The 15,968-nt window shown below is 44.6% G+C and overlaps 1 protein-coding gene across 1 annotated transcript in view; it reads right to left on the minus strand.

Annotated features, from left to right (window-relative positions):
• RSPO4 (R-spondin 4) overlaps positions 1–15,968 on the minus strand; it is a 73,422-nt gene that overhangs the window by 4,512 nt on the left and 52,942 nt on the right. Inside the window, exons 2-4 of the mRNA XM_060771871.2 lie at positions 9,119–9,307; positions 6,849–6,995; positions 6,556–6,741 (exon numbers count right to left, since the gene is read on the minus strand). Of these exons, the coding sequence (XP_060627854.2) occupies positions 6,556–6,741; positions 6,849–6,995; positions 9,119–9,307 (522 nt within the window). The remainder of the gene's footprint in view (positions 1–6,555; positions 6,742–6,848; positions 6,996–9,118; positions 9,308–15,968) is intronic.

Consider the following 15,968-nt stretch of genomic DNA (forward strand, 5'->3'; position numbering starts at 1 on the left):
CCCTCCTGGGCACACAAAAAACGGGGTGACTTGGAAGTCGCTGAATAAACTGTGCTCTGGCACCATGAGATGCAGAGCCAACCTTAAGAAATGGAGCCACCAAGTGAAGTCCACGTCATGCGAGTGTGGAGAAGAGGAAACCACAGACCACCTACTACAATGCAACCTGAACCCTGCCACATGCACAATGGAGGACCTTTTTAAAACAACACCAGAGGCACTCCAAATGGCCAGTTACTGGTCAAAGGACATTTAACAGAATGGCAAGTTTGCGAACTTTGTTTTTAAACGCAATACAACTGTTTGGTTCGCTCCTGACACGATAAATAAATAAATCACTGCAAGTATGACTCAGCCCTTACAGTACTTAAAGTAACCCATCAATGCATCTTCAGAATAGGTTAGTATATTTTAAAACTCCAACACAAGATCCTATTAGTTCAAGCATCATGGGGTTTGATGGAGTCCAACAAGATTCTGGCAGGTATTAGGTTGGTGAAAGCTGTCCTCAGCAAAAGCCGTATCTTAAAGACTGGCTAAAAGGCAGTTGCATTTCACCTTACACACTAGCCTAGGACTGGGATAGAACTGTCTGTTTTTAGTGGGAATTGTAGTCCATGGTAGGGTTGCAGTAAGTACAACCCAACTTGAAGTGCAAAAATAATATTTTCATGATTGGAGAACTGCACAGATAAAAATCCCCATTATGAGACAAGCCCAGATTGCAGGCTTCAACTGGCAGCCATGCCAATCAGGATGCCTTATTCCCACACTGGCCAATGATCTGTCTAGTCTAGGGGTGCTTCTACATTGTAGAATGAATGTAGTGTTTGACCCTACCGTAACCACTGTAGTAAAATGCTATGGAATCAAGGGAACTGCAGTTTGGTAAGGCACAAGCAGTATTTGACAGAGAAGGCTGAAGATCTTGTAAAAGTACAACTTCCATAATTCCATAGCTGAGCCATGATAACTAAAGTGGTGCAAAACTGCATTTGTTTTACAGTGCAGATGCCCCCTTGATTATCTCCACTCTTTCCTTTTTATGACAGGCATAACAGTACTGTTCCATTATCTGAGCAGAGGACAGAAGGTGGCGCTAGAGAGAGAAGGATAGATTTCCTGAATTTAACAATTCTTTTCCCCTTATTCGGTCAAAAGTAATTACTGACAATCCTGAAACTCAGTCATGTTTACACATTGTAGGAGAAAGTGGGTCTCGGAGTATGATTGGTATTTCAGTATTACTGATATAGTAATTACTTCAAGTAATAATCTGCTCTGCCATGGAAATCTGTATTATGCGATGAAAGCAAAAAGACCGATTTGGGAGGCCAAAAAAAGAGGATGTCACTGTTATATGGTGGCATACAGTATTTATTATCTGTGTGCATTATACTGCTGCCTCATATCTGTTTTTAATACTGTTTATATTTAATTCTGTTTTAATGTTTGTATGTTTGTATATTTTGAATTGTATGCTATAATGCTTTTGTGTTAAGTTGCTTTGAGTCTCCTTCAGGAGAGATAGAGCGGGATATAAATAAATTTGTTGTTCATTCATTCAGTCATTTCCGACTCTTCGTGACCTCATGGACCAGGCCAGAGCTCCCTGTCAGCCGTCACCACCCCCAGCTCCTTCAAGGTCAGTCCAGTCACTTCAAGGATGCCATCCATCCATCTTGCCCTTGGTCGGCCCCTCTTCCTTTTGCCTTCCATTTCCCCCAGCATCATTGTCTTCTCCAAGCTTTCCTGTCTTCTCATGATGTGGCCAAAGATCTTGGCCTCTAGTCTCCTTCCCTCCAATGAGCAGTCGGGCTTTATTTCTTGACGTATAGACTGGTTGGATCTTCTTGCGGTCCAAGGCACTCTCAGCACTTTCCTCCAGCACCACAGTTCAAAAGCACATCTCTTCCTTGGCTCAGCCTTCCTTATGGCCCAGCTCTCACATCCATAGGTGACTATGGGGAATACCATTGCTTTAACTATGCGGATCTTCGTTGCCAGTGTGAGATCTTTACTCTTCACTATTTTATTGAGGTTAATCATGGCCACAGTCTGCATCTGCAGTAATCTTTGCGCCTAGAAATACAAAGTCTGTCACGGCCTCCACGTTTCCTCCCTCTATTTTCCACTTGTCAATTATTCTTGTTGCCATAATCTTGGGGTTTTTTTTATGTTTAACTGCAATCCAGCTTTTGCGCTTTCTTCTTTCGCCTTGATTAGAAGGCTCCTCAGCTCCTCCTCACTTTCAGCCATCACTGGTGTCATCTGCATATCTGAGGTTGTTAATGTTTCTTCCAGCAATTTTTACTCCAGCCTTGCATTCGTCAAGCTCCGCACATCGCATGTGTTCTGCATTCAAGTTGAATAGGTTGGGTGAGAGGATGCAGCCTTGCCGTACGCCTTTCCCAATCTTGAACCAGTCTGTTGTTCCATGGTCAGTTTTTACTGTTGCTACTTGGTCCTTCCTCAGGAGAGAGACAAGGTGATTTGGTATCCCCATACCACCAAGAACAAGGCGTAGAGCTTTTTCGACCTCTGCTCCAATTCTGTGGAACTCATTGCCTCCATACATTAGAGCAATGTCAGAATTGCGACCTTTTGTAAAGTCATTCAAGACTTGGCTGTTTGGTTGTGCATTTAAGTAATCAGATCTAATTTGCCAAATAGTCACTGTTGAATGTTTTTATGTTGAATGTTTTTATATTTTGTAAATACTATTTTAGATTGTAAGTCGCTCAGAGCACCTTGGTGGAGAGGCAACTAATTAAGAAATAAAGTGAAGTGAAGTGAACTTGCTACAATTTAGTATGATCCACACAGTCAAATGCTTTAGAATAGTCAATAAAACAGAAATCGACATTTTTCTGAAACTTCCTGCCTTTCTCCATTATCCAGTGGATATTGGCAATTTAAATATAAATAAATATTATAATAACAATATAGTCTGTTTTATGAGGCTGGAGGGTGGGTTGAAAGAGGCAAACAATTCCCCCTTGTTTTCCTGTTATTTCCCACACCCGCATCCCCATTGTGAAATCAAACCTCATTTATTAAATGGGAAGCAGAGAGGGGGAATACCCAGTGCAAACACCCCACTGTAAGATGGACTATCCTTCTCTCTCTAGCGCCCCCCTGTGGCCTCCGCCTGGATAATGGAACAGTACAAAAGAAACAAATAAAACATCTCCAGCTCCAATGCTTCTGTTTTCTGTTGTCTTTGCATTCAGCTTGCATGAAGGCTTCCCTTCAAAGTTTTTATGCACTTTGCTCAAGAGGATGAGTTCAGCTCCCTTGAGAATAAAAACAGAAACAAAACCCAGAAAACAACTCTTGCATTACCCAAAGCGAAGAACAGCAGATTGAGCTTCCTGTTTTCCCACAATTTCCATGTCTTTTTGGAAAATTCTCCCATGCCAGGCTGCCTTGTCATAAGGGTTTGGTTCAAAACAGGAGAAAAATGGTGCAGCCTTCTAGATGTAATGAAACTATAACACCCAACAACATCCCTGGGTTGTTGTAGATTTTTTTCGGGCTATATGGCCATGGTCTAGAGCAGGGGTCCACAAACATTTTAAACAGAGGGCCAGGTCACAGTCCCTCAAACCGTTGGAGGGCCGGATTATAATTTGAAAAAGACATTAATGAATTCCTATACACACTGCACATATCTTATTTGTAGTGCAAAAAAACACTTAAATGCAATATAATAATTAAAATGAAGAACAATTTTAACAAATATAAACTTATTATTATTTCAATGGGAAGTGCGGGCCTACTTTTGGCTAATGACATAGGATTATTGTTGTTGTTGTGTGCTTTCAAGTCTTTTCAGACTTACGTTGACCCTGAGCAAGGGCCGGATAAATGACCTTGGAGGGCCGTATCCGGCCCCCGGGCCTTAGTTTGAGGACCCCTGATCTAGAGGCATTCTCTCCTGACGTTTCGCCTGCATCTATGGCAAGCATCCTCAGAGGTAGTGAGGTCTGTTGGAACTAGGAAAATGGGTTTATATATCTGTGGAATGACCAGGGTGGACAAAGAACCCTTGTCTGCTGGAGCTAGGTGTGAATGTTTCAACTGACCACCTTGATTAGCATATAAGTGCCTGGTGCAAACTGTTGTCGAGAGGTGATTAGATGTCCTTGTTTGTTTCCTCTCTGTTGTTTTGCTGTTCTAATTTTAGAGTTTTCTTTAATACTGGTAGCCAGATTTTGTTTATTTTCATGGTTTCCTCCTTTCTGTTGAAATTGTCCACATGCTTGTGGATTTCAATGGCTTCTCTGTGTAGTCTGACATGGTGGTTGTGAGAGTGGTCCAGCGTTTCTGTGTTCTCAAATAATATGCTGTGTCCAGGTTGCTTCATCAGGTGCTCTGCTATGGCTGACTTCTCTGGTTGAAGTAGTCTGCAGTAAGTTTCATGTCCCTTGATTCGTGTTTGGGCAATGCTGCTGCGTTCGGAGGTCCCTATGTAGACTTGTCCACAGCTGCATGGTACACGGCAGAGGTGAGAGGATCCCTCTTGTCCTTTGCTGAACATAGCATTTGTTCGATTTTCTTGGTAGGTCTGTAGATAGTTTGTATGTTGTGTTTCCTCATCAGCTTCCCTCTGCGGTCAGTGGTTCCCTTGATGTATGGCAAGAACATTTTCCCCTGGGTAGATCTTTGTCTTGACTCTCGTGGCTTGTTCTCAGTTTTGCAGCTCTTCTGATGTCTGAAGAGCTGCAAGACCCTTAGCATCCCCCTAGCCAATGCAGCCAGTAATGAGGCATTCAGGGAATTGTAGTTCTGCAATGCTACAGGCTAAAATCCCATGTAAGTTTAGGGTAAATCTCCACATTGAGAGCTACAACTTGATTGTGTTACACAAGCCTTTTCTCAAATGGCTGTATGACATGCAGCAATACACAACAAAATGTGCAAGTGAATGCACAACCCAATGAAGACAAAATATGGGAGACTAGGGAGGAATTTGCTGATTATGTTCACAACGTTAGTCTTGGCTTTAATCTGGAACAGACTGGTCTGCTCTTCTTTGATTGACAGCCACTGCCCGGGGCTTGAGGGGGTCTCTCCCAAATCTGATACCGGAGACCCTTCAGCTTGAGATGCCAAAGAATGAACCGGAGACCTTCTAGATGCCAACCAGGTGTTCTCCTTCTCTGAAGCCAAAGGCCCCGAAGGCCACATTCGACACAAAATGGACTTCTAAGTTATCGCCCCCTGACTCATCCGCACATGTGTTTTTACTCCTCAATAAATCCAAATGAAGTCCAGCATTTTGCCATTTGGAAGCTTCTCTTTCTCCCCCCGTTTTGGCTTCTTTTATTTTGTAATAAAGGAATGATTTATGAAGGATGTTCCCAAAGAACAAGGTTGCTATTTCATGTTTTAAAATAATTTTTTCATATACAGGGAGGTGCAAAGACCATTTGTGCAAAAAACATGCATTATTTAAAATAATAGCCTACATTTTTTGCTCTGAAAACTATGTGCTTTGTTCAAAAGATTGCATAAAAAACCTAGCGAATTACAACTGTGTAAGTGGAACTTGTGTTATCACTTGTGTTAATACTGGTAGGGTTGGGGGTGTATGTGATTTTGTCATTTGGGAGTTGTAGTTGCTGGGGTTTATAGTTCACCTACAATCAAAGAGTATTCTGAACTCCACCAACAATGGAATTGAACCAGACTTGGCACACAAAACTCCCATGACCAACAGAAAATACTGGAAGGGTTTGGGAGTTTGACCTGGAGTTTGGGAGTTGTAGTTTACCTACATCTAGAGAGCATTGTGGACTCAAACATCTGGATCAAACTTGGCACGAATACTCAATATACTGAAATATGAACACTGATGGAGTTTGGGGAAAATAGGCCTTGACATCTGAGAGTTGTAGTTCCTGGGAGTTTGACCTTGAGTTTGGGAGTCGTAGTTCACCTGCATCTAGAGAGCATTGTGGACTCAAATATCTGGATCAAACTTGGCATGAATACTCAATATACTGAAATATGAACACTGATGGAGTTTGGGGAAAATAGGCCTTGACATTTGGGAGTTGTAGTTCCTGGGATTTATAGTTCACCTACAATCAAAGAATATTCTGAACTCCACCAACGATGGAATTGCACCAGACTTGGCACACAAAACTCCCATGACCAACAGAAAATACTGGAAGGGTTTGGGAGTTTGACCTTGAGTTTGGGAGTTGTAGTTCACCTACATCCAGAGAGCATTGTGGACTCAAACATCTGGATCAAACTTGGCACGAATACTCAATATACTGAAATATGAACACTGGTGGAGTTTGGGGAAAATAGGCCTTGACATTTGAGAGTTGTAGTTCCTGGGATTTATAGTTCACCTACAATCAAAGAGCATTCTGAACCCAACCAATGATAGAATTGGGCCAAACTTCCCACCCAGCACCCCCATGACCAACAGAAAATACTCTGTTTTCTGATGGTCTTTGGTGACCCTTTTGACACCCCCTCGCAACCCCCGCAAGGGTCCTGACCCCCTGGTTGAGAAACGCTGCTTTAGACCCTTACCTCCAGGGCAGCGCTTCTTCATGCGGCATTTCCTAGACTCGGTCAGCACTGGGCATGCCTCTGTTTCCTCTTTGCTGGTCTTGATGGCCTCCCGGCTCCTTGTGGCTGAGCCCCACCGCCAGCCGCACGTCTGGCCTTGGTTGGCGCAGGGGCTCCAGTTGCCCCACGGCCCCATCTCACACTTTTCTGGAAGGGAGAACAAGACACAAAACAATTGCAACCACATTCCTCCCAAAAATAGGAAGTCGGGCAGGGGCGTTGATGTTGCACCACAAAGAGCAAAAGCTACTTGCCTGGCTTGCATTCCTGGGTACTGGGCTGGGCCATCGTGTCTAGGGGACACGTGCTGAAGCATTTGCCTTTGTGCAAGAAGAATGGCTTCTTGCATTTTATGCAGAAGTCTTTGCTGAAGCAGATCTCACAGTTGGGCGACCGGCATTCTGCAGAGGCAAAGAGAGAACCCATTGGACACAGCAATGGTCAACTGAGACATCTCCAGATCATCCCCTGTTTGGGTATCAGCCAGCACGCCAACGACTTAAATCTAGACATAGTTTTCTAAGATCTACAGAGACACTCGCTGGAACACCTCGGCAAGCGAGAGTCCAAAAGTGGCAGGCTCAAACCCAGCACTTCAACCAATGGCTGATACCAAATGAGAGACTCCCTCCTGGGCACACAGAAGACTGGGCAACTTGGAAGGCATTGAACAGACTGCGCTCTGGCACCACGAGATGCAGAGCCAACCTTCAGAAATGGGGCTGCAAAGTGGAATCCTCGACATGCGAGTGCGGAGAAGAGCCAACCACTGACCACTTGCTGCAATGCAACCTGAGCCCTGCCACATGCACAATGGAGGACCTTCTTGCAGCAACACCGGAAGCAATCCAAGTGGCCAGATACTGCTCAAAGGACATTTAATCAGCTACCAAACTCACAAGTTGTGTATTTTCTCTGTTTGTTTGCTTTGTTCTGTTAGAAATGTAATATAATGGACTGGTTGCTCTGACACGACAAATAAATAACTGAAACATTTAAGAGAGATTTTTAATAAACAGGCTGAATATTCCCAGGCAGAAGGACACTGCTCCTGTCCATCCCTGCGCTGCAACTTCCACAATGCACCAGTCAGCATGCCTCCTCCATGGCTGCCAGCATTGGACATACATGAAAGGCAAAGCTCTTACAGAGCTCCACAACCATCTGGCAGAGGCAACAAGACAGAATGACACTGTATTGTCAAAGGCTTTCGTGGGTTGTTGTAGGTTTTTCGGGCTATATGGCCTGGATGGCCCATCAGGTTTTCTTCCAACTCTAGGATTCTATGATTCTATGAGAGGCCGGCCTCAAACCAGTTCCAGGATCCACAACTATAAATAATGCTGGTTTTTTCCCCCCAATGCAACCTTCTGGAATGCGTATGAAGCACATCCATGGAGTACTTTGGGTATCTGAACACCAATTCACCTTTTGTGGGGACAATTTCATGCAATGTGGTTTATACTACAGCGTGCCAATGCCCATCAAGGACTTCATTTCTAGCTTTCCCCTGCTTTTGCTTGTGTTGGATTACTGGGCGTGAAGTACACTGCAGTGCGTTTTCATGATATGCATGGTGTAGTGGATTAAAGCCCGACTGCTCATTGGAGGGAAGGATAGTAGAGGCCAAGTACTTTGGCCACATCATGAGAAGACAGGAAAGCTTAGAGAAGACAATGATGCTGGGGAAAAATGGAAGGAAAAAGGAAGAGGGGCCAACCAAGGGCAAGGTGGATGGATGGCATCCTTGAAATGACTGGCTTGACCTTGAAGGAATTCGGGGTGGTGATGGCCGACAGGGAGCTCTGCCCTGGGCTGGTCCATGAGGTCACCTAGAGGAGACAATGATGCTGGGGAAAATGGAAGGAAAAAGGAAGAGGGGCTGACCAAGGGCAAGGTGGATGGATGGCATCCTTGAAATGACTGGCTTGACCTTGAAGGAGTTCGGGGTGGTGACGGCCGACAGGGAACTCTGGTGTTGGCTGGTCCATGAGGTCACGAAGAGTCGGAAGCGACTTGACGAATGAACAACAACAGTGGGTTAAAGCACTGAGCTGCTGAACTTGCTGATCGAAAGGTCGCAGGTTCGAATCCGAGGAGCGGCATAAGCTCCTGCTGTTAGCCCCAGCTTCTGCCAACCTAGCAGTTCGAAAACATGCAAATGTGAGTAGATCAATAGGTACCGCCTTGGCGGGAAGGTAATGGCACTCTATGCAGTCATGCCGGCCATATGACCTTGGAGGTGTCTACGGACAACGCCGGCTCTTCAGCTTAGAAATGGAGATGAGCACCAACCCCCAGAGTCGGACACGACTGGACTTAATGTCAGGGGAAAACTATTTACTTTTATTAATCCAGACATGGGCAAATTTGGTCCCTCCAGGTGTTTTGGACTTCAACTCCCACAATTCCTAACAGCCTACCGGCTGTTAGGAATTGTGGGAGTTGAAGTCCAAAACACCTGGAGGGACCAAATCTGCCCATTCTTGCAATAAAGACATGATTGTTGGAATGGGCCACTTACTGATGCATCGGTTGACCTCTTGGCCTCGCACCCCAAAGTACCCCGATGGGCAGGCGTGGAGGCAGGCCCCGTATTGGCGGATCCCATCCCTCCAGAGGAGCAGGAAGAGCTTCTGTTGGCAGGAGGTGCACCCGTTATCCTCCGAACACATGATACATCCTGTGCAGTTCTCAAACAACGTGGTGCTTACTGAAAGAGAGAAGAAAAACAGATGCAACTTGTGAGAAGAACCATCCTAATCAGTGCCGATCCAGACTGAGAGAGAGAGAGAGAAGAGGAAAAGTGAACCAGAAGTTGAAAGTGTGTCACGTTGCCGTAATTTAGATCTGTTGAAAGTGCAACTCATCAGAAAGCGGGGTGTCGAAAGCCTGTCTAAAGAAGATGAAGTGTTGGGAACAGGGTGACCCGCTAGTCTTTATTTCAACAAAACTGCTGGAGAAATCTCAGATGGCAGAGTCTGCAATTGCAAAACAGCTATTTTTGGTCGATACAAATTAATACAGATGGGCCCATCTGGACAGATTGAAAACACCCGAAGATCAATCTCTGGTTTCTCGTTCCTGTCCTTACTGTTTGTTTGTTTGTTTTGGGATTTGCAATGACGCCGTCCTCCTTCTGAATTATTCCCAGGGAACTCCCAGGAGGACATTTAATTCCCACTCTCCACATCAGTTTTAATTTAAACAGTATTTCCTGAAATGAGATGGATTTCTCCATCGCAGTGTGCTTGTGTTATCCAGCGACTAAGATGGTGAAATAAAATAGCAACTGTTCCTAGGACTGCTATAAAGATCTAAAGGACCGATCGGCCGTTGGCAGGGGGGAAAACCTTTTTATCCCACCGCTGCCGCCAGTTTGTAACGATCAGCCGAAGCTCTAGGGAATAATACTTCTAATATATTCCCCAGCACACACACTCTAACGTTCCTTCGGCTGTTATATTGCCCCCAGCTGTTCACCAATGTAAGCTGGACTGAATGACCATTCAGCCGTTGATACCAATTTGAAGGAACAGAGTTGAGGACTTTGTTTTCTAAGGCTCCAGCTGGACACTTGTCATAAAGCTCTATGTGTATTAAGGTATTACTGCCACCACTCAAATAGATTTTGAGAATTTATCTTGATGTTATGTCTGAGGTAAAGCTTGTTGTGCCCCAGCCCTTCCTTTAACTCCCTCTAAAGTGTCTGAGGCGAAAAGATGTAAGAAACCACTGGAACCGACTTGATGGAATGAATCAATGTGAGGACTTCATGTAAAGTTGAACTAGAACAAAGTTTATTTAAAAGTACTGGAACAAACAACTGGATTCTTCTTTGAGTTACAAAAGCGTATATGGTTAGCACAGCACAATCTTCTTAAACGGTTACTAAGTCTTCACAAGCTTACTGAACTTCCCAACTGGGTATCTGTTCTTCGACGTGAGCAGATTCCCTCAGACAGATTAAACCTATCTGTCCCCTCAGCGTATCCAGATCCCACTAGAATACTCTGTCCTTTAGAGTGTATAACAACCAGTGTGTTCTTCCCCCACACCAGTTCACAGGCGGCTATTGACCCTTCATGCCACTCTATAGCCCCACCTGCCTTTCAAACACTCTCCCTCGGGAAATCTTCAGCTCACTCGAAAACTACCCTCTCCCTGTAGCTTAAAATCCAATCTCCCTCTTCTGCTGTTTAAAACCCTTCTCTCTGTGATGTTAATCCCTTCTCTCTCTCTGATAGAAGCTGCCTGCCTCTTTTCACTCACAGCTCCAGCTCCTCCCATCTGTCCTAGCCAATCCTGTATTGAATCGTCTACAACTGCCGATTCAATAGAGATCATTCATTCATCCTTTCAGTTCCCTTTTCATGGCTGGAAGGACCGGGCAGACCCCATTCAACTCAGTATGGGTGTGCTGGTGCGGCAGTACCAAAAGCTCCAACTTCCTTTTCTTTCTTTGAGTGTTTGCATGTATTCCAAAGTTCCGTGTATTTTGCAATAAGGTGGCTTCCCTTGGTTTGTATTTACAGGGCCAATGACCCATCAATCATTGCTAAGTTTTGGTTCCGCCCCTTTTCCCAGGGATCTGGGAGGAGAGGGAGCCATTTTAGGTCAGTCTTATAGTTGAAAGCTTAGCTACAGGATGTGAATCAGCTCCACCTGTAGAGAAGCTTCGTTTCACCAGAAATTCTGGGAGAAACAGTTCCAAAGGACTCCAGCTGGAGAATCTACAAAGCCTTGAATGGTAGGTCTACTTGGGACCCAAGAAGCAGTTTGGAGCCGGGAGTAGAGCCCACACCAGCAAAGTTTAGAAAGTAGATTGCCCAAGGAGGGGTTAAAAGGGGTTTTCCTCTTAAAGAAAAGAAACTGTTAATAAAGCCACCAGTTCATTCAAAGCCTTGGAGTATTTGTTTGACCTGTTGAAGATCTGAGAAGTATTTGATTGTTTTGTTGAAGACTAAGCAATAATAAAGGACTTTGTTAAACTTTTCAAGCTTCTAAAGACTTTGTATAGGAAAATCCTTAGGGCCTCTCAGCTGAGGTACCCCGGCTTCCCGCTGGGCACAAAGAGCACGTCCTGTTCAAAACCCAATTGCTATAAGCCCAGCGTGTGACAGCACAGTGGGGTTGCAAGTCGATCTCTGCTCTCTCCAAACTACACCTAGGTTGCATCTACACCAGTGGATCTCAACTCACCTAATGCCATGACCCCTTAATGCAATTCCTCGTGTTGTGGTGACCCCAACCATAGAATTATTTTTGTTGCTACTTCACAAATGTAATTTTGATACTGTTATGAATCATACGTAAGTATCTGATATCCAAGATGTATTTCCATTCACTGGACCAAATTTGGCACAAATATCCAATATGCCCATATTTGAATACTGGGGGAGTTGGGGGGGGGGATTAATTTTGTCATTTGGGAGTTATAGTTGCTGGTATGTATAGTTCACCTACAAAGAGCACTCTGAACCCCACCAACAATGGAATTGAACCAAACTTGGCAAAGAGAACTCCCATGACCAGCAGAAAATACTGGAAGGGTTTGGTGGGCCTCAACCTTGAGTTGTGGAGTTATAGTTCACCTACATCCAGAGAGCACTGTGGACTCTTGATACAAATACTCAATATGCCCAAATGTGAACACTGGTGGAGTTTTGGGAAAATAGACCTTGACATTTGAGAGTTGTAGTTGCTGGGATTTATAGTTCACCCACAATCAAAGAGCATTCTGAACTCCACCAGTGATGGAATTGAACTAAACTTGGCATATAGAACTCTCATGATCAACAGTAAATACTGGAAGGGCTTGGTGGGCATTGACCTTGAGTTGTGGAATTGTAGTTCACTTACATCCAGAGAGCACTGTGGACTCAAACTATGATGGATCTGGACCAAACTTGGCATGAATACTCAATACGCCATATGTGAACACTGATGGAGTTTGGGGAGAATAGACTTCACATTTGGGAGTTGTAGTTGTTGGGATTTATAGTTCACCTACAATCAAAGAGCATTCTGAACCCCACCAATGATAGCATTGGGCCAAACTTCCCACACAGAACCCCACGACCAACAGGGTGGTCTTTGGCGATCCCTCTGACATCCCCTTGTGGCTCCTGCAGGGGTCACACTGTAGATGCAGTTGGACAATACCTTATCTGCCCAATGTTATGGAAACATGAGGGATTGTAATTTGTGAGACATCAACACTCTTTGGCAGAAAAGGCTGAAGACTTTGTAAAACTACAACTTCCAGGATTCCCTAACATTGAGCCATTACAGTTAAAGTGGTGTCAAATGACATTAATACTAATAATACACTTTATTTATATTTCACTTTATCTCCCCGGAGGAACTCAGAGCAGATTACAATATATATAAGGCAAACATTCAATGCTTTTTTTTTTTTACACAAACAACAACATACAATACACAGATAAGGTAAAGGGTTTCCCCTTTTTCCATTTCTGGCATCTGGAGGTGATGCTCAACTTCCAGCCATGGTGAGGTACTGTTGTTCTATCTTCCATGCCAAAGGAGCCTGCTATCCATAGACATCTCCAATCTTTTTGTTGGCATGTTTGCATGGAGCACCCTTTTTCCTTTTCATCGAGGTGATACCTATAGATCTACTCACATTACATGCTCTCGAACTGCTAGGTTGGCAGGAGCTAGGAGTGACAGATGAGAGCTCACCCCGACTCATGGCTTTGAACTGTTGACCTTCTGATCAGTAGCCTTTCCTGAAACTAGCACACCCTGGGAGTCAGGTCATGAGGGGGTTGCCAAAGACCATCAGAAAATATATATTTCTGATGGTCTTAAGAACCCCGTTGGCAGAGAAGTCTGAAGATCTCTCCACCTGTCCTTCTCTTCCTTTTTGTCGGTGAACTATAAACCACATCAATTCCAACTCCCAAATGCCAAGGTCTATTTCCCCCAGACTCCATCAGTGTTCACATTCAGGCATATTGAGTTTTCGTGCCACGTTTGGTCTTGATCTATCATTGTTTGAATCCACACAGTACTCTCTGAATGAAGGTGAACGACAACTCCAAAATTTATTTATTTATCTATTTACTATGCTTCTATACCACCATTCTCAGCCCAAGGGTGACTCAATGGCACAATTCAATGCCCACAACAGTACAAAATAATGTAACATTAGAAACATTTAACACAGGTAAAAAAATCATTACAATTAACATCAGTAACATAATAAAAACCATAAGTCCTACGCATTTCATTACCATTCATTATCCAATCACGTTGTCCAACCGTTCCAAGATCAGAGTTTCATAGCTACACTGCGTTTGGGAAGGCCTGCTCATATAGCCAGGTTTTAACTTTTTTGCGAAATGTTAAGAGGGTGGGGGCTGATCTAATGTCCCTGGGGAGGGCATTCCACAACCGAGGGGCCACCGCTGGGAAAGCCCTATCCCTCGTCCCCGCCAATCAAACCTGTGAAGATGGCAGGGCCGAGAACAGGGCCTCCCCAGAAGATAGAATCATAGAATCAAAGAGTTGGAAGAGACCTGAATGGGCCATGTCTTAAATCCCTAGAGGGTTCGTAAGGAGAGATACATTCGGACAGGTAAGCAGTGCCAGAACTGTTTAGGGCTTTATAGACCAAAGCCAGCACTTTGTGCTCGGTAGCAAATTGGCAGCCAGTGGAGCTGGCGCAACAGAGGAGTTGTATGCTCCCTGGGCGCCGCTTCTGTTAGCAACCTGGCTGCTGCCCGTTGGACCATTTGGAGCTTCCGAACAGTCTTCAAAGGCAACCCCATGTAGAGAGCATTGCAGTAGTCCATACGGGATGTAACCAGAGTGTGGACCACCGTGGCCAAGTCAGACCTTCCAAACCTCAAGATCAATGCCCACCAAACCCTTCCAGTATATTCTGTTGGTCATGGGAGTTCTGTGTGCCAAGTTTAGTTCAACCCCATTGCTGGTGAACTTCAGAATGCTCTTTAATTTTAGGTTAACTAGAAATCCCAGCAACTACAGCTCCCAAATGACAAAATCAATCCCCACCCTCACCCCAACCACACCAGTATTCAGTATTCACATTTGGGCGTATTGGGTATTTGTGCCAAATTTGGTCCAGTGAATGAAAATACATCCTGCACAGGCCCGTAGCCAGGATTTTGATTTGGGGGGGGGGGGCAGAGTTTGATTTGGGGAGGGGGGGCTGAGTCTGAGTGAAAGAAGGGTTACCCTAGCAAACCTTTTGTATTGTTACCCCAATACCCCCTGCATATGGGATATATTGAGCATGGTGATCAGATCATGATATGAATAAACATAACAGTTCAAATAATGTACCAATAAGGCCGTCTCTCAGACCACCCTGAGAATTGGGGGGGGGGGGGGGCTGAAGCCTGAGAATTGGGGGGGGGCTGAAGCCCTTCAAGCCCCCCCCCCAGCTACATTCCTGATCCTGTATATCAGATATTTACATTACAACCCATAACAGCAGCAATATTACAGTTATGAAGTAGCAACAAAAATAATTTTATGGTTGGGTGGTTGGGGGTCACCACAACATGAGGAACTGTATTAAGGGGTCGTGGCATTAGGAAGGTCGAGAAACACTGAGCTAGTGGCTTTTAACCGCTGTGCTAACGCAGCCCAATAATTCTGCAGTGTAAATGCACCCTGAGAAGATCGAACCAGTCCATACTTCAGGAAATAAAGCCCGACTGCTCATTGGAGGGAAGAATAGTAGAGGCCAAGATGAAGTACTTTGGCCACATCATGAGAAGAAAGGAAAGTTTAGAGAAGACAATGATGCTGGGGAAAATGGAAGGAAAAAGGAAGAGGGGCCAACCAAGGGCAAGATGGATGGATGGCATCCTTGAAGTGACCGGCTTGACCTTTTAGGAGCTGGGGGTGGTGACGGCCGACAGGGAGCTCTGGTGTGGGCTGGTCCATGAGGTCACGAAGAGTCAGAAATGACTGAATGAATGAACAACAACAAAATGCACCCTGAGCTATATTTTGAGAGCCAGGATTTGAGCTCAGCCATAGAAACTCACTGGGTGACCTTGGCTGAATCACACACTCTCAGCCCTAGAAAACCTGTGAGAGGGTTGCCATAAATCGGAAATGACTTGAACTTTTGAGCGGATCCTCTTTCAGATTTTGTGCTTCTGTGTTCCTTTCCAGCATGCCTTTCGGATAAAGACTTGGCGGGCCAAATCCAATATGTGGTTGAATTCCAAAGTAATATTTTTGGGAATTATCCCAGGAAAATTGAACGACCAAATTTCATACAGAAAGGTTGGTTTTCGCTTCTTTTTCTAATTTGCACCATTACACAATGGTGCAATTTCCACAAATTAAGAAAAGGATTGGGACGA

The sequence above is a fragment of the Anolis sagrei genome, chromosome 4, assembly GCF_037176765.1.
Source record: "Anolis sagrei isolate rAnoSag1 chromosome 4, rAnoSag1.mat, whole genome shotgun sequence".
Classification (NCBI taxonomy): domain Eukaryota; kingdom Metazoa; phylum Chordata; class Lepidosauria; order Squamata; family Dactyloidae; genus Anolis; species Anolis sagrei.